The following is a 20,563-nucleotide window of genomic DNA, read 5'->3' as shown; positions in this document are numbered from 1 at the left end:
AGCATAGCAGAGTATTAGGAGAAAAATAAAAAGTGAAAAAAATTAGTAAAAAAAAAAAAATTCTAAAAAAATAAGACTAAAACTGCCACATTTCTCCCTTTACTTTGTAAAAAATTGAACATTAAAAACACAATTACACATGTGGTATCCCAGCATTCGTAGTGACCCAGAGAAGAAAGTTAGTACATTTAACCCCTTAATGCCGAGGCCCTTTTTGTTTTTTTTCCTCTTTTCGTTTTTTCCTACCCTCTTTAAAAAAAAAAAAAAAAAAAAAAAAAAAAAACCTAACTCCTTTATTTATTCACAGACGTCACTGCATGAGGGCTTGTTTTTTTGTGGAAAAAGTTGTATTTTTGAATGGTGCCATTTAAAAGTACCATATAATGTACTGAAAAACATTTTAAAAGTGGAGTAAAATGAACAACAACAACATTCCACCATCTTTCCGTGCGTTTTGCTTCTACGGCGCACAAACTACAACAAAAAGGACATGATAACTTTATTCTATGGGTCGGTACGATTTCTATAATACCAAACTTTCATATATTTTTTTTGCTGTAGTACTTGTATTTTTCAAAGACATTTAAACTTTCTAAATTATTTTCTGCCTCATCTTCTGCGCACAATAACTTTTTAATTCTTTTGATGACATAGTTGTGCGAGGGCTAATTTTGTGCGGGATGTCCTGTAGTTTACGTTAGTAACAATTCGGAATACACAAGACTTTTTGGTCGCTTTTTATTGCATTGTTTCTCGGAGACTAAAAAAAATAGATAGATCGGACTCCTACGAATGCAGGAGTTTTTTCTTGTAGGATTTAGATTTTTTTAATATAGATATGGCAAAAGCAGGGTGATTTAAACTTTTACTACCTTTTTTTTTGCAATAAATAGAACTTTATTAATCTTATTTTTTACTCTTTTCTCTTTTAAAGCCCTCCTGGAGGATCACAACTAGCGATGCTTTGATCGCTCCTGAAGTATGATGTAATGCTTTACGATTGCAGTTATTGCCTGCAGGTGTCAGCTATAATACTGCGACCTCTCTTCATACATACCCCAAAGCTGCAGGACGTAAATGTATGTCCTGGAGCGGGAAAAGGGTAATCTGCAGGGTGCACAGAATGGGGGGGGGGGTGGGGGGGGGGGGGGGGGAATTTTAGACGTCGCAAAAATCTTACCATACAAAAAAGTGGAATAGAAAGTGATCAAAATGCTGCACGGATCAACAAATGGTACAAATAAAAAGATACATCTCCTCCCGCAAAATAAAAACCCTTACACGGGAGCTGTGTAAAATCCATCATTTATTTATTTTTTTTAAACTGTGAAGTAACGAAAAAGAAAAAAAAAAAAACTATTACAATTTGGTATTGGCATAATCGTACTGGCCTGTAGAATTACTTTTATATATTATTTATACTGCTCAGAGAATGCAGTGAAAAATAAAACATACCAGAATTAGATTGTTAATTATGCCCCTAGAAAAAAAATGGAATAAAAAGTGATTTAAAAAAAACCAAAAAAAAAAAACCTTACATATTCCTAAAAATGAGATAAATGAGGACTAGAGTTCATCCCGCAAAAAAAACAAAAAAACAAAAAGGCCTTATAGAGCTCTGGTAATGGAAAAATAAAATTAATATAGCTCTTGCAAAGTGGCAATACAAAAGCAGACCTTTAAGAAAGAAAAAAAAAGGTTTTAAAGTGTACAAAAATAGAACAAACAAAAACAAAAAACTGTATAAACTTGGTATCGCCGCAGGCTGAATCCCGTAAAAAGGAAAGACAAAAAAAACAAAAAAAAAAAAATTTTTTTTTCCCCCCAATCTCCCTACAATTTTTTTTTTTTTTTACAAAACTTATGCAATACATTATATATCTCCTAAAAATGATGCCACTGAAAAGTATAACTTGTCCTGCAAAAAGGAAGCCCTCATAAGGCTGTGTCAATGGAAAAATGAAAAGGTTATGGCTCTTGGAACACGACTGGAAAATTTGTTGAAATTTAATGATTGGCCCATTCAAAAAAACTGCCCTGGTGGGTCTGACAGGGTGGTAAGAAACCCGCCACTGAAGGTTTGGTCAACAAAAAAATTAATTAATAAAAAAATTAAAAATAAAATCTATATACTCTCCCAATTCCCCCCCTAGTCCCTTTACCACATCTTCCCTGGGCTGAGCTTCTCCAGTGCCCGGGGTATGCTGGCCAGCTTGTTATGAAGGCTGCATTCCTCACATTCCTTCCGGCTGTGTCAGTGAAGGTCACAACCCTGTGCTGTAGCGTTCACTTCCTAGGGAGGAATTGTAATCTATTTCAGAGTTAGTTTGCATGAGCAATCTCTGAAGCAGATACAGTCCCTCTGCTGGCATGTGAGCTGTGACATAACATACATTGCCGGGCAGGCAGAAGATTGCCGGCAATGTACGTAACCTCACAGGAAGTGGAAGAGTCAGGCAGCTGGAAGTGAAGGGACCCCTCTGAACTGCAAGAAACAGGAGAAGATGGAGGGGAGGTGAAGATCTGGTAAGTAGACTGACCAGGGAGAAATTGGCAAGTATAGAATTTTTCTTTTTTAATGACAGAACCCCTTTTAGTATTTAATTCTTCTGCTTAAGGTGCATGCAATTTAGCAGAATGGTGAGCGTGCTGTCAGCGCTGGAAGCAGATAATGCTGTCCGTATTGAAGCAACCTAGTTTGGTACTGCAGGTACAACTGCAATTGAATTCAATGGAAGCTGAGCCTGTTGTACCAAACCAGGCTGCTGCAGTGTTGACAGCACCATCTGCTTCGAGCACTGTTAGCACCAACACTGGGCCCATTAATCAGAGGATACAGAGAGGCAGACCTCTGCAATGAACTATTGATCCAATAATAGCGGCCCCAGTAGCAACAGTGCCCCTCTCCCGCAGCGACCCCAGTAGCAACGCCCCCCCCCCACAGTGGCCCCAGTAGCACACCCGTTGCCAGACAGCCTCTAAGAAATAAATACATTTTGAATACTTGTAGATTTACATTGGTATTTGCAGATCCATAACATTTCAAGTCATTTTTATAGAAATTCCAATGTCAGCAGGTCCATTTCTTTCCATCATATTGTGCGTTACATAGTGCTGAAAGTGACGGAGTAGTTAGTGCTCCAAATCTTACATATTCTCTTTAGCACTCCTTCAGAAGTGCCATTTAGATTCCTATGTAGAACACTGATAAGGTTATCAGACTCCTAATGAAGTGACTCAGCTGTTGGCTGCTAAGAATATTTCAGCCTGAGCGGTGATCTAGAACATAATGTAATAAGCCCATGGAGTATCAGGTACCAGCAGGATTCATTCTAAAAACGTCAAATAGTTGCAAGTAATATTTGGATGCAGGCCTTTGGTCCATCAAATAGTCTATTATACACAAGTCTGCGTCCAGAGGGGAGGAAGCAGCCTCTGGATGCACAGGAATGGATACCAAAAGCTGTACAAACAGCTCTTAACGCATTAAAGAGTACCTGCACTTCCAGATTCGGAGCCCTTCTAGTCCGTTGGCTGTTATGGGGCGCTCCTTTAGCAGTTGGAATTCAACCATAATGTGCTTATGTAGCATTATACGGGGTAGTATTCACATGTAGAAGGAGCTAAAGACAGCAGACGAAATAAGGGCTCCGAAGGTGAATGTGCAGGTACTCTTTAAAGCTGACTTTAGTTTTGAGTATTGCAGCATTTTAAACTTTTTTTTTGTCCATTTAATGTTGAAGGGATTTTCTAGGACTGACGTTTGACTGACAGTTTTGAGCATTCACTTTGCATAAACCGTTAAGTAGCTAATTAGCTACTTAACAGCTTATTAGTGTGTATATGAAGCTCACGCTGTATACAGAAGACAAGCGGGTCGGCTATCTTCTGCATACAGCTGTTCTCTTCTCAGAGTGCCAAGCTGTTCTACAGCTGAGCCCTCCGAGCCGGGTATGCGGAAGAGAAGCTGGACCACTTGTCTTGTGCATACTTGTGATTTCTTCTCTGAGCAGAATACCAGCTAAAACAATAGTATCAGCTGTATCCCGCTGAGAATTCAGCACGAGGCACTGATAAGGCCCAGCGATGACCTTTAGCAAGCTAAAAGTTAGCGATCAAAGAAAAATGCACGAAAAGTGTACGACAGCTGCGCGTTTAGACACAACGATTATTGCTCAAGAGATGGAAGATGTGCGAATTGAGCGATAATCATTGTGTCTAAATGGGCCTTAATTAAGCAGGTTTCTGGCATATTTTGAGGCCGCACGTTCACTACAATGCCAAATAAGCTTTCATGCAAACGAACATCGGGTGAAAAAAAAATAAATTTTTAAATACACTCACGTGAATGATCCAATTGCAATAATACACCCCGTTGCGTATGAGCACTAAGAAAAAAAGTTTACAGTACACAAAGAAAAATTTTTTTTACTTACCGGTAGTCCTTTTTCCGGGAGTCATCATGGCGACTCCAATACATATGGAGGATGCCCTCTGACCTCCGTAGGGACAGGAAGAGCCTTTAAAAGTACCTCCCCTCCACCATCTTCTCAGTGTCCTTCAAATTATTATGGTGGACGATGTACACTGAACCGAAATTTTCTCAGTGTAAAAGGATATCGAATAAACGGAAAAAGAATATTCTACAGGAGAGGGAACTATGGGCAGTCATGACTCCCGGAAAAAAGGACTACCGGTAAGTAATCCCTTCTTTCTCCGGTCGTCATCACGATGGCCCCGTTACATATGGATCAATACTAAATTCAAAGTATTTTTAGGGTGGGGCTACTGCCTAAAGGACTTTATCCGTATGCCAGGTCTTTGGCAAGTTGCACATTGACCCTATAATGATTTATAAATGTGTGCAGACTGGACCAGGTAGCCGCTTTGCAAGTGTGTTCAGTGGAGGCCTGTGCCTTCTCTGTCTACGAGAAGGGGAGGGAACTTGTAGAGCAGGCTTTGATATTTTCAGGAAGATACGGACCCCAGGTTTTGTATGCCTCCTGGAAGGCCATCCTGATCCATCTTTCTGTGGTAACCTTAGATGCTGTCTTTCCTCTGCCTGGCCCCCCGAAATTGGACAAGGTTATTGTGTTTTCGGAAGGATCGGGTAGCCTCTAGATACACTAGAACAGCCCTCACATCCAAATTATGGAATTTGTCATTACTGGGATCTTGGCAAAAAGATGGTAGGGTAATTGTCTGTTCTCTGTGAAAAATTTAAAGACTACTTTCGGAAGGAAAGCGGGCTCTATGTTAAAAATGATCCTATCATCTTGCACTATTATATGGGGTTCAACACAAGATAAGGCCTGTAACTCTCCCACTCTCCGTGCAGAGGTTATGGCAACCAGGAGAGAGACCTTAAGTGTGAGTAATTGTATGAGGGGTTCAAATGATGGCTTACAGAAACTGTTTAGGAACAGGTTTAGGTCCCAGGCTAGAAAAGTTTCCCTGATAAAAAGGACGGAGTCTGTCAGCCCCTTTTAGGAACCTGTGGACACAGTGAGGTTCTGCTAGGGGAAAATCCAGACAGGACCCCAACTGCCACTTGCACTTTTAGGGCTTAAAAACATTTTCTAGGCCTGCTTGCCAAAAGTCAAGAATTATGGGCATATCTACACTTAGGGTGTCTTTCAGATCTATGTTATAGTAGTCCGAGAATTTCCTCCACACTTTGCTGTATATAACTGTGGCTACAGGTTTGCGACTTTAACCCAGTGTTGTAATTACTTTTTGTTTGAGGCCCTTTCTCCGAAGTAGTATACCTTCAGCATCCAGGCAGCGAACTTCAGTTTCTCGACTCCCGAGTAGGTTAGTGGACCTTGGAATAGGAGATCTTGTTTGACTGGTAACCAAAGCAGACCCTGGATTGCTAGGGTCTTCAATAAAGGATAACAAGGCCTTTTGTCCCACATAGGGGAGACTAGAATTACCACTGCTCGGCTGACCTGAACCTTGAGGATATGAGTCACCAGGGGAAAAGGCATAAACCAGGTCTACATCCAAAATTTTGTGATAGGGCGTCTACCCCGCGTTGATTGTCCCTTGCATTGAGACCTGGCATTTTGCATTTGTCTTTGTGGCAAATTGGTCGATTTGTAGTTGCCCCCACTGATGTGTTATGGGACTGAAGGCCTGTTGATTCAGGCACCATTCTCCTGGGAGGATGCTTTGCCTGCTGAGAAAGTCTGCAATGATATTTGTAGATCTCTTCAGGTGGATTGCTGAGAGGGATAGTATCGTGGATGCCGCCCAGCGTAGTATTCTTGCCTCCAACTGTTGAAGGTGGAGGTGCAGTGTTCCACCCTGGTGACGAATAAATGACAAGGCTGTCATATTCTCTGTCAGAATTTCGACATGCCTTCCTCTGAGGTGGGGTTCTGCCACACAAAAGGGTCTCTCATAACGCCCTTAGCTCTCTATAATTGGGCAAGCATGCAGCTAGTCGGGAGTCCTAGGTTGCCTGAAAAGCTAGTTCAGCTACTTGTGCTCCCCAGCCCCTCTTTCTCGTATCCGTCGTAACTAATATGGAGGGTTCTCGTGACTAAGGGGTACCGTTGCTAAAGTTGTTCTGGAAAGTCCACCAGACTGTTAAACCTAAACGGATAGGCTCACCTTTTTATCTAGGGAGATCTGCCGTATTTGTCCCAGAGGGCAAGGATAAAAGCGATGCAGCTGTCGAGTAGGACAATTGACCCATGGGACCATCTGTATACAGGCTATTAGTAGGCCAAGAAGTTTGATTGCGTCCCCAATGGAAACATGCGTTGCCTGGCATAGGGACGATATTGACTAGATGAGGTCCTTTCCCTTGGAAGGGGGAGCCATAATTCCTGGGTGTGGGAATCTAGGAGTACTCCTAGATATATTTTCTGCGTACCTGGGATCAGATCTGATTTTTGTTTATTTACTATCCACCCGCCCCCCCCCCCTCCACCCACACAAAAAAAAAAAAAAAAAAAAAAGCTCAACGTGGACAAAACTATGGACAAATCTGTGCGCATTGTTTCCACCTATTTTGAAACAGATTTCTGGATGTGGCTGCTGTGTCTTTGAGGAGGATGGTCTTCTGTACGACCTATCCGGAAGAATTTTCTTATCCCCCGCTTTTTCAAGTATTTTATCCAGGACAGAGCCGAACATGTACTCTCCTTGAAAGGGTATTGCGCAGAGCTTATTTTTAGATGTTATATCTGCCGACCACGATTTCAGCCATAGTGAGTTGTTGCTCAAAACTGTTTTTTGCGCCGTATCTCACTGATTCCGCTGAAGCATCTGCTAGAAATCCTGTAGCCATCTTTAGGAGGGGAAGGCAGCTTGCCATTTCTTCTCTGGGAGCCCGCTCTTTTGCCGAGGCCTCAATTTGATTTAGCCACAGAAACATGGATCTGGCTGATGTTGCAGCAATATTTGCTTCCATGGTGAAGGAAGTCGCTCCCCACAATTTTTTTATTAGCCTGCCAACCTTCATGCCCATGGGGTCTGAAAGTTGGGACACGTCCTCAAAAGGGTAGCAAGATAAAGCGTTGTAGCTGTCAAGTATGAGCTTGGGCCCATATGACTATCTGTATACAGGCTGTTAGGCCAAAATGTTTTTTATTGCGTCCCTAATGGAAACTAGTGTTGCCTGGCATAGGGACAATACTGACTGGATGAGGTCCGTTCCCTTGGAAGAGGGGAGCCGTGATTTCTGGGTGTGGGAATCTAGGAGTACTCCTAGATATATTTTCTGCGTACCTGAGATCAGGTCTGATTTTTGTCTATTTACTCCAAAATCCACCCCAAATCTCACAACGTTGACAAGACTATGGACAAATCTGTGCGCATAGTTTTCACTGATTTTGAAACCAACAGAAAGTAATTCAGATAGGGGATACTTCGGCTATATGCATATCCACTTTGCGGGGTTTCCCTATATATGCCCACATCCTCTGGTGTAAACGCCGGTCTGTTTTTGAATTTCTTTGAGACTACAAGCATTCTCTCTGGATCTTGCTATTCATCCGAGAGGACTTGTTTTAGCGTACGATTTATTGGGAAAAGAGTTTTCCTTCTGGACCGAAGCCCCCCAAACATTTCATCCTGGATGGTTCTTAGTGGATGGGTCTCTTCAACGTGCATGGTATGGTCTCTCTCAGTGCCTTGAGGAGATGCTCCATGTCATCAGAAGGGAAATATTTTTTATCTTCTTCCACTTGTGGCAATTGATCCTCTAATTACCCCTCTGAAGGGGTTCCAGGGATTCTTCCAAGATCGAACTCAGCGACTCTGCTGGCGTCGATCTTTTAGAAGGTCTTGACGGACCAGGCGTATGAGGGAGTGATGCCATGGAGACCTCCTTTATCATACTCCTTTCTTCTGCCGAAGTTTTCCTTCGCATAGTGATTTTTTGCAACTATCATCCTATCTCTTATTGCAGATAGCGCATTTTCTGGCCCGTTTTTTGGGGGTCCATCTTAACCTTCAGACCCTCTTTATCAGTCAGAAAAACATACGCAAAGAATAGGGGAAAGGAAAAAGTATGCATTTAAATCAGTGACTTTGCCTATAAGCCAAAAACGCATAGATGGCACTTAGTTTGCAAGGGGTCTGCCTCTCCTTCACGTGCTGCTGAGCTTTCTCACGCCGACATGCTGGAGCACTTCCTCTGACTGTAGGATAACCTCCACAGGAGTAGAGCCCGTCAGTGGAGGGTTTTTCAATTTTGCCACCATTTCTGGGTCCCCGGTAGCTATGCCCCCCCACATCGTGCATGACCTTACAGCACCCTTGTGAAGTTATTGTTGTGCGTCCGAGATGCCGGCCCTCCATGGAGACCCATGCTGCGTGGAGACTGACTGGTGCATGGTGGTGCAGGCCGGGTTATACATTTTTAGCAGAGGCTACCAGGGCCTTTTGTCCCACATAGGGGCAACTAGTATGACTGACACCCGGCTGGTTTGGATTTTCCTGAGGGTGTGGGGGTTTGGGAAGCCGTAGGCTAGGTCCATGTCCCAGTTTTGGGACAGGGCATCAACCACGCACGGATTGTCTTTTGGGTTCAGCGAGTAAAAGTCCCGGCACTTTGAATTTTTCCTCGTGGCGAACAGGTCTATCTGCGGCTCTCCCCACTGGCAGATTAGTTGGTCGAAGACTCGCTGGTTCAGCCCCCATTCTCCTGGAAGGATGCTCTGTGTGCTCAGGAAGTCGGCAACGATGTTTGTGGACCCTTTTAGATGGATCGCTGAAAGAGATAGCACGTTGGATTCCGCCCATCTGAGTATCTTTATCACCAGTTGTTGCAGGTGTGGGTGTCGCGTTCCCCCCTGGTGATGAACAAACGACAGAGCTGTCATATTATCAGTCAGGATTTTTATATGCCTTCCTCTTACAAGGGGTTCTGCTGCCTAAAGGGCCTCCCAGATTGCCCTTAATTCTCTGAAATTTGATGATCGCTTAGCTACTTGGGGGTCCCAGATTCCCTGTAGATTTAGGTCGGCTACTTGCGCTCCCCATCCCGTTTTGCTGGCATCTGTTGTGATGGGTACAGTAGGTTCTTGTGACCAGGAGGTACCTTTGCTTAGGTTCCTCTGCGAGGTCCACCAGCGTAGGGACTCTGACTCAGACGGACAGGCTCACCTTCTTATCCAGGGATGTCTGCCGTTTGTCCCAGTTGGCAAGGATAAATCCTTGTAGTTGCTGGGTATCGGCTTGTGCCCATGGGACTATCTGAATGCAGGCTGTCAGAATGCCCAGCACCTTCATTGTTTCTCTAATAGAAACCGTCGTAGCCTGACAGAGGGAGGTTACTCTTTGGATAAGGTCTTCCTTCCTAGATGATGGAAGCCGGGATTCCTGGATGTGGGAGTCTAGCAATACACCCAGGTATACCTTCTGTGTATCTGGATTCAGGTCGGACTTTTGTTTGTTGACTATCCACCCTAAACTGTTTAGGGTAGACAAGACCATGGATAGGTCTATACGTATAGTCTTCTCTGTCCTTGACACTAACAAGAAGTCATCCAGATATGGAAATATACGGATTTCGTTCTGTCTGAAATAGGCTACCATCTCTATTATGATCTTTGTGAACACCCGAGGCGCGGTGGAGATTCCGAATGGAAGGGCCGTGAATTGATAATGTTGGATCCTGTCACCCTCCCGCAGAGCGAATCTCAGGTACTTGTGATGGGCTGCAGCTATTGGGACGTGGTAATATGCATCTTTGAGATCTATAGTGCACATTACACTATCCCGGTCTATTAGTGAGACAATAGATCTTACGGTTTCCATCTTGAATTTTTTGTATAAAATAAATTTAGGGCTTTAAGGTTAAAGATAATCCTAATGGAACCGTTTGGTTTTTTGATTAGAAATAGGGGGGGGGGGAATAGAATCCCTCACCCCTTTCATGATCAGGGACTTGTGTAATGACCCCTAGGTTCTTGAGTTCCTGTACACCTTTTATGAGGTGCCCTTGTTCCTGTAGGGACCCAGGGGAGGTTATGAGGAATCTCCTAGGGGATAGAGAGTGGAACTCGATTCAGTACCCTGCTTCGATTATTTGGAGTACCCAGGGGTTAGATGTTATCCCCTGCCACTGGCTTAGATAGCCTGCTAATCTACCCCCTGTTTGTTCAGGAGAGGGTCGAGCTTCCTTACCCCGACCTCCCTTGGGTTACGACCATCTTCCAGTCTTCCCTTTTCCTTTAACTTCGGGAGGTGGCTGGTGTGTCCTCCTCGGAAAGGATGACTTCCTGAAAGGTTGTCTGTCAGGCAGGGTCTTGCTCTTGTCGCCGACTTTCTCTAGGATTTTGTCCAGGACAGGCCCAAACATGTATTCCCCTTGGAAGGGGATGGCGCAGAGTTTGTTCTTAGATGTTATATCTGCGGCCCATGTCTTCAGCCATAATGCCCTTCTCGCTGAATTGCTGAGGACTCCGGTTTTTGCACCGTATCTCACTGTCTCCGCTGATGTGTCAGCCAGGAAAGCAGTAGCCATTTTTAGGAGGGGAAGACAACTGGCTAACTCCTCTCTGGGGGCCCGATCCTTGATGGAGGCTTCCAGCCTGTTTAGCCACAGCACCATGGATCTGGCCACAGAAGTTGAGGCTATGTTGGCCTCAATGGTAAGGGATGTTGGCCTCCCAGGCTTTCTTCAATAATCCGTCGATCTTTTTATCCATCAGATCAGACAGCTGGGAAGTGTCCTCAAAGGGCAAGAGGGTTTTCTTGGCCACTTTTGCAATTTGGATGTCCGCCTTAGGGGTCTCCCTGTACAGGCGGACGTCCTCAGTAGCGAACGCGAGCCGGTTTCGGATTTCTCTTGAAACCGCTATTCTTTTTTCCGGCTCTTGCCATTCGTCTGCGATCACTTGTTGTAGGGTGTGATTGACCGGGAACATGGTCTTTCTCCTGGACCGGAGGCCGCCAAACATCTCATCTTGGATTGTCCTAGGCGGGTTATCCTCTTCAATTTGCATTGTTTCCCTCACCGCCTTGATGAGGTGCGCAATGTCGCTTGATGAGAAATAATATTTTCTCTCATCTTCTATGGGAACTGGTGGGTCCTCTAATTCTCCTTCAGACAGGAGCTCCAGTGATTCACCGGAGATTGAGCTCGCCGATTCGGTCTGCCTTGGCCTTTTAGGGACCCGTGACGGACCTGGCTGGGCCTGGGGAAGGGACGCCATGGAGGCCTGCAGTTCTTCCCTGATCATACAGCGGATGTCAGACTTAAACGCCGCTTTTTCTTCTGCAAGTATTTTTCCCGTGCATTCCTCGCATAGGGGCTTTTTATAGCTCTCCTCAAGCCTTTTGCTGCAGAGGACGCATTTTTTCGATTTTTTTCTCGGGTCCGTTTTCTTTGGACCTTCCTTATCCATCTACCCATGCAAAGTGGGGGAGAGGGGAGAGAAAAGGGGAACATACATGCATCCGATTTGGTACAAGTGACCATTTTGCGCATTCCTTTTGGCATATAGCCTACTTACAGTTTGTAGGGTTTCAGTCTCTCCCTCTCGTGCTGAGCTGTCGTGGGTAGACATACTCACATACACTGTCTGGCAGTCAGCAGGATCCTCCATGGAGCTTTGCCTGCTTATATGGGGAGGATTTTTGAATTTGGCGCCCATTTCCATGTTCTCGCCGGTAGCCACGCCCCCTACGTTGAGCGCGTGACGTCATAACGCCGGATGACGTCACTGCTATGCGCGCTGAGGACCAGGGAGGCCGCCGCTGCCGTTCCCCTGCAAGGAGGAACTATCCCATCGCGGCAGCCCGAACATGCGGACCGCGCGAGGGAGACCAGCGCTGCTGAGGCGACTTACGGCTCAGTCGGCGGCGCAGGTCGGGGATGCAGGGACTCGGGAGTGTGCAGCCCCGACCTCCACCCCTCCAGGGGGATCGCACAGCGTGCGGTAGGTTTTTCCTTTCTTCCTGCAGTTTTGCTTGGAGCTGCTCCTCTGTCCCACTGTAGGGACAGGAAGACACTAAAGCATGGTGGAAAGGGGAGGTGCTTTTAAACTCTTCCTGTCCCTACCTGGGTCAGAGGGCAACCTCCATACGTAATGGGGCCGTCGGGATGACGCGAGAATTTGTATATATTAAAAGTGCCAAAATCTGGATCATTTTGAAATTTCTCACATTTCCAGTTGCAGTATCTCAAATATTTGCAAACGTACTGTAGAAATTTTTGATAAGAAATATTTCCATTCGTTTATTCTGGACGCACATTTGAAAATTTTTCGTTTAACCATTTAGGAGACGTACAAATTTAACATTAATTATCAACATTTTGAGGAACATTTTGTTTTCCTGCACCAAGCCGAGATTGCAAAGGCTTATAGGTGTCGAAATGATAGACACTCCCACAAATTACCCCATTTTAAAAACTATGAAAGTTTCACTGGGGCAAGGAAAGTCCAAAATAGTTTGCAAAACCTTGTCACTGTTTTGGACCTTAAAACATAACTTTTAATAATCTATTTAAAATTTGAACAAAAACACACACACACACACACACACACACACACACACACGTAGTACAAACTAAGATATGAGGTGTGTACAATAGGATATAGGATATTTCAAATATAAGATCCATTTATTCTGAATTGATTTAGAGACGCTTGTATGATGGTGACACAGAAGTGAAATCAATTGATATCATAAAATACTGATTCACTTATCCTGTGTTAACACCGTCCACTATATGTTGCTTCAGCAGATATAATCTAGGATACCACCTATTAAGGTGTGAGAATAGAGGCATATCAACAAGGCACATTTAGGTCCCTGAGATTAGACCTATTGAAGTTATCAGACTTGACCTATTTAAAGGGGTTGTCCCGCGAAAGCAAGTGGGGTTCAGCAGTTCTGTATGGCCATATTAATGCACTTTGTAATGTACATTGTGCATTAATTATGAGCCATACAGAAGTTATTCACTTACCTGCTCCGTTGCTAGCGTCCCCGTCTCCATGGAGCCGTCTAATTTCAGCGTCTAATCTCCCGATTAGACGCGCTTGCGCAGTCCGGTCTTCTCCCTTCTGAATGGGGCCGCTCGTGCTGGAGAGCTGCTCCTCGTAGCTCCGCCCCGTCACGTGTGCCGATTCCAGCCAATCAGGAGGCTGGAATCGGCAATGGAACGCACAGAGCCCACGGTGCACCATGGGAGAAGACCTGCGGTCTACCGTGGGTGAAGATCCCGGCGGCCATCTTCGCAAGGTAAGTAAGACGTCACCGGAGCCCGGGGATTCGGGTAAGTACTATCCGTTTTTTTTTTAAACCCCTGCATCGGGTTTGTCTCGCGACAAACGGGGGGGGGGGGGCTATTGAAAAAAAACCAAAACCTGTTTCGGCGCGGGACAACCCCTTTAAAGGGGTTGTCCCGCGAAAGCAATTGGGGGTAAGCACTTCCGTATGGCCATATTAATGCACTTTGTAATATACATTGTGCATTAAATATGAGCCATACAGAAGTTATTCAATTACTTACCTCCGTCCTCGCGCTGTCACTGTGTCCCCGTTGCTATGGTGCCGTCTAATTTCTGCCACACCAGTCCATTTTAGACGCACTTGCGCAGTCTCTTCTCTTCCCTCTGTGTACGAGCCTCTCCAGCGTGCCCACGCGATACAGCTAGTCTGCGCATGCGCAGACGAGCTATCACTGCAGGGGAGCGCGCAGGGGCGGCTATTCAGCTCCCGGCGTCCCTTTAAACAGGGGTGAAGGAGCAGTCTTGCCTTTCACCCCGAATCAGCAGCAGCCAGCCGGGACCATCCAGGAGCAGCCAGCCGGGACGATCAGCAGCCGGGAGCTACACGGGACCAGCAGCCGCCAGGGTAAGTGAGGTGTCTGTGGTGCGGTGGGCGCTCGGGAGCGCGCATGAAGGCCTCCAGGAAGCGAGCGGTGCACCGTGGAACGCATCCAGGGAAACCGCAGGCGCCATCTTAGAGGGAGAAGTTTTAAAAGTCATTTTTTCTGCGAACCGGTAAGTACAATGCGGTTTATAACCGCTCAAAAGGGCTGGTTTATGACAGGGGGTGACAGGGGGAATGGGCTAATATAAAATTTTGCGTTTCTGCCTCGGGACAACCCCTTTAATGTCACAGCAGAGTTGTCTTCTGCCTTGCTGACTGTTAAGGCCTATCTCTGACACCTCAGAGGGGTAATTCCTGCCTGCTGTGGTGTACTGTCAATATAAAATCCCTCACGCTTCAGGGAGATTGCAAGATCAATACCGTCCCTCTGACTTGGGTTAACCTACAGTGGCACCAAATATAACCAGAAAAATCCTGGACATATAACAGTCCATATTTAATATTGACTATAAGCCTCTCACAGAAATAATTGAGAAACAGCCATTTTACGACTACACCCCTTAGCCCTCATGTCCACGGGGAAAAAAATCAGGCCCGCCGTGGATTCTTCATGCAGAATCCCACAGAGGGTCCCTCCTTTCTCGCGGACATGAGGCTAAAAAGAAGATTAAACTTACCTGTCCGGACGCTGCGGATCTGTTCCCCGTCGCGGCTGGATATTCTTTCCTCGGCCTGGTGGATGTGCTCGGCCCGCCAGCAGCGTGCCGCGCGCATGCGCCGGGCACTGCATTTTTTTTTCAGCTGCGGGTGTGCTCCGGATCCGGACAGGCTTCCATAGGCTTCCTGCGGGAGCCGTCCCCGCGGTAGACCCGCACTAAAAATTGAGCAATCCGCGCCTCAGGGGAAAAGGACATTCGCAGGCATTTAACTACCTGCGGGTGTCCAATGCATCCCTACGGGGCACGGATCACGCTGTGGATTCTTAATTTTATTTTAGCAGTGGACGTGAGGCCTTAATGTATTCACTGAGGGGTGTCAGGAGTATTTTGTCCCCAGTGTTGCATTTCAGGAGGTAATGCAATTAAGGAGGAGAAAAAAAAAAAAGTCATATTTTTGCAAATATGTAATTTTAAAGACAATTGTTTTCTTTCTATTGTGCACATGAAAATGAGGATATGCACCCCATAACGAATACCAAGTTTGTTCCGTGTTCAGAAACATACCCGTTGTGGCCCTAGTCTTCTGTCTGTATGCACAACGGGGCCAAACCAAAAAGAGCAGCCGGTGACTTTCAGAACAGACATTTTGCTAGGGGTTTTAGGCCCCATTGCCCACTTGTAGAGCCTTTGAGCGGTGTACAGCACACACATGAATTAAGACTTGCACTTAAAAATGGATACCCCTTGTTTGTCCGGTGTTCAGAAACATACCCATTGTGGCCCTAATCTTCTGTCTGTATGCAAAAGGCCCAAGCCGAACGGGGCATCCAACGTCAACTGTCTCAACATTTACGTGATTGCCATTATCCATTGGATAACTGACGATCATGTGACCGCAGCCCTCGGTCACTGCTCCAGCCTTTCGGCTACCTTTAGTAGCCAGGACCAAGGAGATTTTAAATTTCCCGGGCCCTCTCTTAGCTTCTGCGCTTGTGTCCGCCACTGTGGTGACGGGAGCATGTGCCAAAGCTGGGGTAAGGTCCGTGCATAAGGATCCTGTCGGGGGATATCACCGGAGGCTTTAGGTAGGTAATTTCACCTCCCCTCACATTTTTTTTTTTTCTTTAACTTTTAAAGTGTTCGCCGTTATGCATTGGAACATCCATAACGGCAAATCACGTGACCAAGAACTGTGTACCGCAGCCCCAGTGAAATCACCGGGCTTTCGGCTACATTAGGTAGCTAGGAGCGTGGAGATTTTAAATTACCCCGGCAATCCGTGGCTTTTGCGCATGCGGCCGCCATTTTGGCGATGGGCGCATGTGTAGCAGCCAAGGTAAGGTCTGCGGAAAAACACGGGGGCCTTAGGTACGACATTTCATCTTTCCTCACGGATAGTATCTGTGAGGGAAGATGAAGAAAAACGGTTTTTAAACTTTTACAGGATCGCTGTTATCCATTGGATACCAGAGATCATGTGACTGTGAAACGCATACAGCGGTTCCTGGCGACAGCTTCCTGCTCTCAGCTACTCATTCTAGCTGGGAGCAGGGAATTTTTAAGTTTCCCAGGCCTCCGGCCCTTTGCGCGTGGAAGCGACGACCTCTTGGCACGCATGGTGCGGTCACGTCCACAGCCTGCAGGACTTTAATCCCCAAGGCCGTAAAAACATGCTTCCTCTGCGGATTAAAGCCATGCAGGCTGTGAACGCGACAGCGCCATTCTGTCAGTTACGGGAGGTAGCAGACATCCTACAAAGCAGGACATAAGTATGGGGTGGTCACTAAGTGGTTAAAATGGCATACGTTTATATACGTTTTTTTCATGCATGTTTAACACATACGTTAAGCATACATGAGAATCCTAATATGAACAGCCCCTTAAAGGGAATTGTAGCAGGCAGCATCACATTCATTATAGAGGTTCATCATCTAGAATATTGGCTTTAGGGGAGAACTGGATGCTTCACATAAGCAGGGCTTCTGCTTATCGAGTACCTGAGGGTTAGTCATATGGAACTGTCCTGGATCCATACATATGATGCACCTCAAAGACAGCACTAGCTAACTGACATGAATAAAGGTCAGTAATGCAGGCAGTGCCAGCATAGCCTGAACCAATTGTGGTTTTTGATCGCCAATTAAAATCGCAGCATGCTTTATTTCCCTGCGATACCCACATAGACGACTTCTACTGTGAGGGTATATGTATATATTGCCAAATGTTTTTTATGTTTTTATACCTGTATGCAAGTTCTAATCAAAGTTAAAATGAGAAAAACTTATTTGTCGCCTTACATCAGATATTCCAAAAGTTTGCAAGGCTGAGAGAGAGATGTGTCCAGAAATTCAGAGATAATACAGAGCCGAACACGAAGGCCACGTGCTTGGCTGTTTTCCCAGAGGCGCCGTATCAAGATAACGACTGTTCAACTACGTATATATAACTTTCACTGTCTCAGGCCGGACATCCGGACTTTACATATATGGTTATGCGGTGAATTTGAGCCAATGAGCCCATCACCCATTCCTAGTGATGAGACCAAAGGGTATAAGATCTCATGTATTCTGTAATAAAGTGCGCAGTCATGTCCCCGTGTGAGGAACTATACCAGACCTCCGTGTGTGGTGTCTCTTCTTTACCGCCGGCAGCGGGGCATTGGGGTGGGCCCGATTGGTGCTGTACGCAGAATTTTTCCTGACACTACTGACATCAATGAAATCTGTCCGATCCGCCGCCTGTCCGCAATTGACATTGCGAGTTGGCCGTGGATAAGCAGGAGTTTTTTTTTTCCTACAGGGGCCGATAGGGGGATACTTTTCCTAATAGCGACCCCTATATCGGCCCCGGTAGTAATAGTATTACTATCAAGGCCAATAAGGTGGTCACTATTACTACTGAGGCCACCTTGCATGTGGCAGCATACCTCAAGCCAACTTGGGGTACGTTTACACGTGGCACAAATGCCGCAGATTGTCCGCAGCGGAAATTTCCACAGTAAGGCCACCTGCACACAGGCGGAAATCCGCCGCTCAAAGCCTGCATAGGAGTGCATTACAATACGCACTCCTATGCAGACGGCAGCGGTTTGGCCGCGCGAAATGTCGCGCGGCAAACAAACCGCGGCATGTCCTATTTTTGTGCGGAGCTCGCAGAGCCTCGCACAGATACGTCACTCACCCGGCCGCCGGCTCCGGTCTGCGCATGCGCCGGCTGCCGGCACATGAAAGAGCCGGGGCCGCCGGGCGCGGGTGAGTACGCGCTCGTCTCTGCAGGCGCTCAGGTCGGGTCCCTCACCGCCAGATCCGACCCGCTCGTCTGCAGGCGGCCTAAGTTATGCAGCATTTCCGCATCCAAAACAGTCAAAATGCATTCCATTGGTGTGGATTTTGACAGAAAGTCATCTGCGTATCCATAGCAGATTTTATACTATGCGGCGCTCCCCCTCACCTCCGCCAAAGGCTTCCCGCCATCAGCACTCCTGGCTTCCAGTTCCCAGAGCCTGGTCAGCAGTGAAGGGAGCGCCACATAGAATAAAGTCAGCTGTAGATACACGGCTGATTTCCAGTCAAAATCTGCACCAATTGTACCGATTGACTTTTTGAATGCGGTAATGCTGCGGAATTTGTTGCCTGTCTTTTTTGACGGGTCCCTGTACTTTATATAACGACAGAGGTAAAAATCATACGTTGTGATAAGCCCCGCCCCTGGCCACACCCCTGTCCCGCTTTGACCCTGGGATTATCTAGTCAATTTAATATAAAATTAATCTAACTTCCACAGGACTGAGTTCTGAACATATCTGGATGGCAAGTTGGTCAATTAAACATTTTCCCTTCAGCTACTAATAGGAACCAACAAATGAGCAGCCCTGGTTTTTTGGGACTTATATCTTTGGATCTATATAGATTTCATATAGTTATAAAAAAAAAATTCCCACAAAATTGCGATACTTTAAGCAATATAGGAACTCATTACTCTGGTCATTTGACATATTTAATAAGGATTACATTTAAGATCTACAGGCTACACGAGTATTTTCAGGGTATGGACAGCACACTGCCCCATTATAGCCTTCGAGACTATACACACGATTTTCCATGAAGACCCTTAGGCCTCCCTCATACAGGCGCTTTACCGCGGCGCTTTCAGCACCACGCTAATCACAGTATAACACTCGCATTGTTTTCAATGGGAGACGGTCACACAGCCGCTCGATCGCAGTGCCGCAATTTTCGAGCGGAGTCTGTTCTACTTTTGAGTGTTTAAATCGTGGTGCTTACTGCAGCGCATGTGTGAGGAAGGCCTAAGGTGTGATTCTTACTCTGCTCTCATAGACTTCAACAAGCATGATGACTCATCCTTCTCCCTTCACTTCACTTCCTTATCTGGGTGGGGGGAAAGGCTGACAGGTCTCAGCAGTGAGTCCATCCGACAGATAGGCTCACCGCGGAGAATCGCAGCATGCTGCAATTTGAGTCCTGCGAGCGGAGAATCGCAACGATTCTCAGGTTGTGGACAGGGGGCTGCGCTTTCCGTAGCAACACTATGGAAAGCATGCACTGAGTTACTTGCGGCTGGAGTAACGCAATGCACAATCGTCCGTGGACAGAAGCCCATGACATCACTTAACAGCAGGCAGGAAAAGCGACCCCTAGTGGCCAACTGTTTACACACACACAGATGGTGAAGCTCCAGGTATCCAGACACACCAAGCAAGACGCTGCATATGGCAATGAAGTATGAGGAGAGGTTCTACATTTTTATTATGTAGGTTTTAGTCTTTGGGGTGTTTCCTCCCTCTGGTTTTGTCACGATTGAAGGGAAAAGTGTATTACATGTCGGCATATATATGTAATGGACAGACGGGGTCAGCAGAGCAGCTTGTTAATGTGCTCTACAACGCTTTAATCAAAAAAAAAGGCACGTGTTTTATAGAAAACTAGCTTACCCGTCGCGCGTTCTTGCGAAGACAGTCAGACATACATTCATTCGTTTTTATATATCTATAATAATAATAATCTTTATTTGTATAGCGCCAACATATTCCGCAGCGCTTACATAGACAGGGGGGAATACAGAAAGACAAAGTACAAACATTACAGAACCACAGTTACATAGTAATCAGTTGATGGAAACAATAGGGGTGAAGGTCCTGCTCCAACGAGCTCACATACTACAAGTAATGGGGTGATACAGAAGGTAAAGGGCTGGAGATGTGCACAGTATGGCGAGGTGGAGAGTGAGCGATGTTATACACATACACCATGGTCAGACATTTAGCCGTGTGATGGCAGAAACAGTATGACTACAGGAGCGGTTTATGATGGCTAGCAGGGATTGCAGTCAGTAGGTCAGGGAGCATGTTATGAGGCGGAGTACAGAGAGGTTTGTTTAGGGAATGCGGTATGCCTCCCTGAAGAGGTGCGTTTTTAGAGCACGCCTGAAGTTCTGCGAGTCCTGGATTGCTCGGGTAGCCTTTGGTAGTGCGTTCCAGAGGACCGGTGCTGCTCTGGAGAAGTCTTGGAGGCGGGAATGAGAAGTTCGAATGAAAGGGGCACTCAGTCTGGTTTCATTAGCAGAGCGGAGAGCCCGGGCTG

General features: G+C 46.0%; 1 protein-coding gene across 2 annotated transcripts in view; it reads right to left on the bottom strand.

The window, feature by feature from the left end:
- The window catches only part of LOC136628559 (F-BAR domain only protein 1-like), a 138,230-nt gene that overhangs the window by 93,105 nt on the left and 24,562 nt on the right, over positions 1 to 20,563 (bottom strand). The window contains exon 1 of one of the 2 annotated variants that reach the window (XM_066604555.1): positions 2,163 to 2,237. The exons of the other annotated variant lie outside the window; for it this stretch is intronic. Within the exon in view, the coding sequence (XP_066460652.1) occupies positions 2,163 to 2,167 (5 nt within the window). The 5' untranslated portion in view covers positions 2,168 to 2,237. Of the gene's footprint in view, positions 1 to 2,162; positions 2,238 to 20,563 lie in introns of those variants that run through there. 2 annotated transcript variants of the gene reach the window in all.

The sequence above is a fragment of the Eleutherodactylus coqui genome, chromosome 5, assembly GCF_035609145.1.
Source record: "Eleutherodactylus coqui strain aEleCoq1 chromosome 5, aEleCoq1.hap1, whole genome shotgun sequence".
Taxonomy (NCBI): Eukaryota; Metazoa; Chordata; class Amphibia; order Anura; family Eleutherodactylidae; genus Eleutherodactylus; species Eleutherodactylus coqui.
Note: the sequence above shows the minus strand (reverse complement) of the source record. Positions and strands in the feature narration are given on the sequence as shown.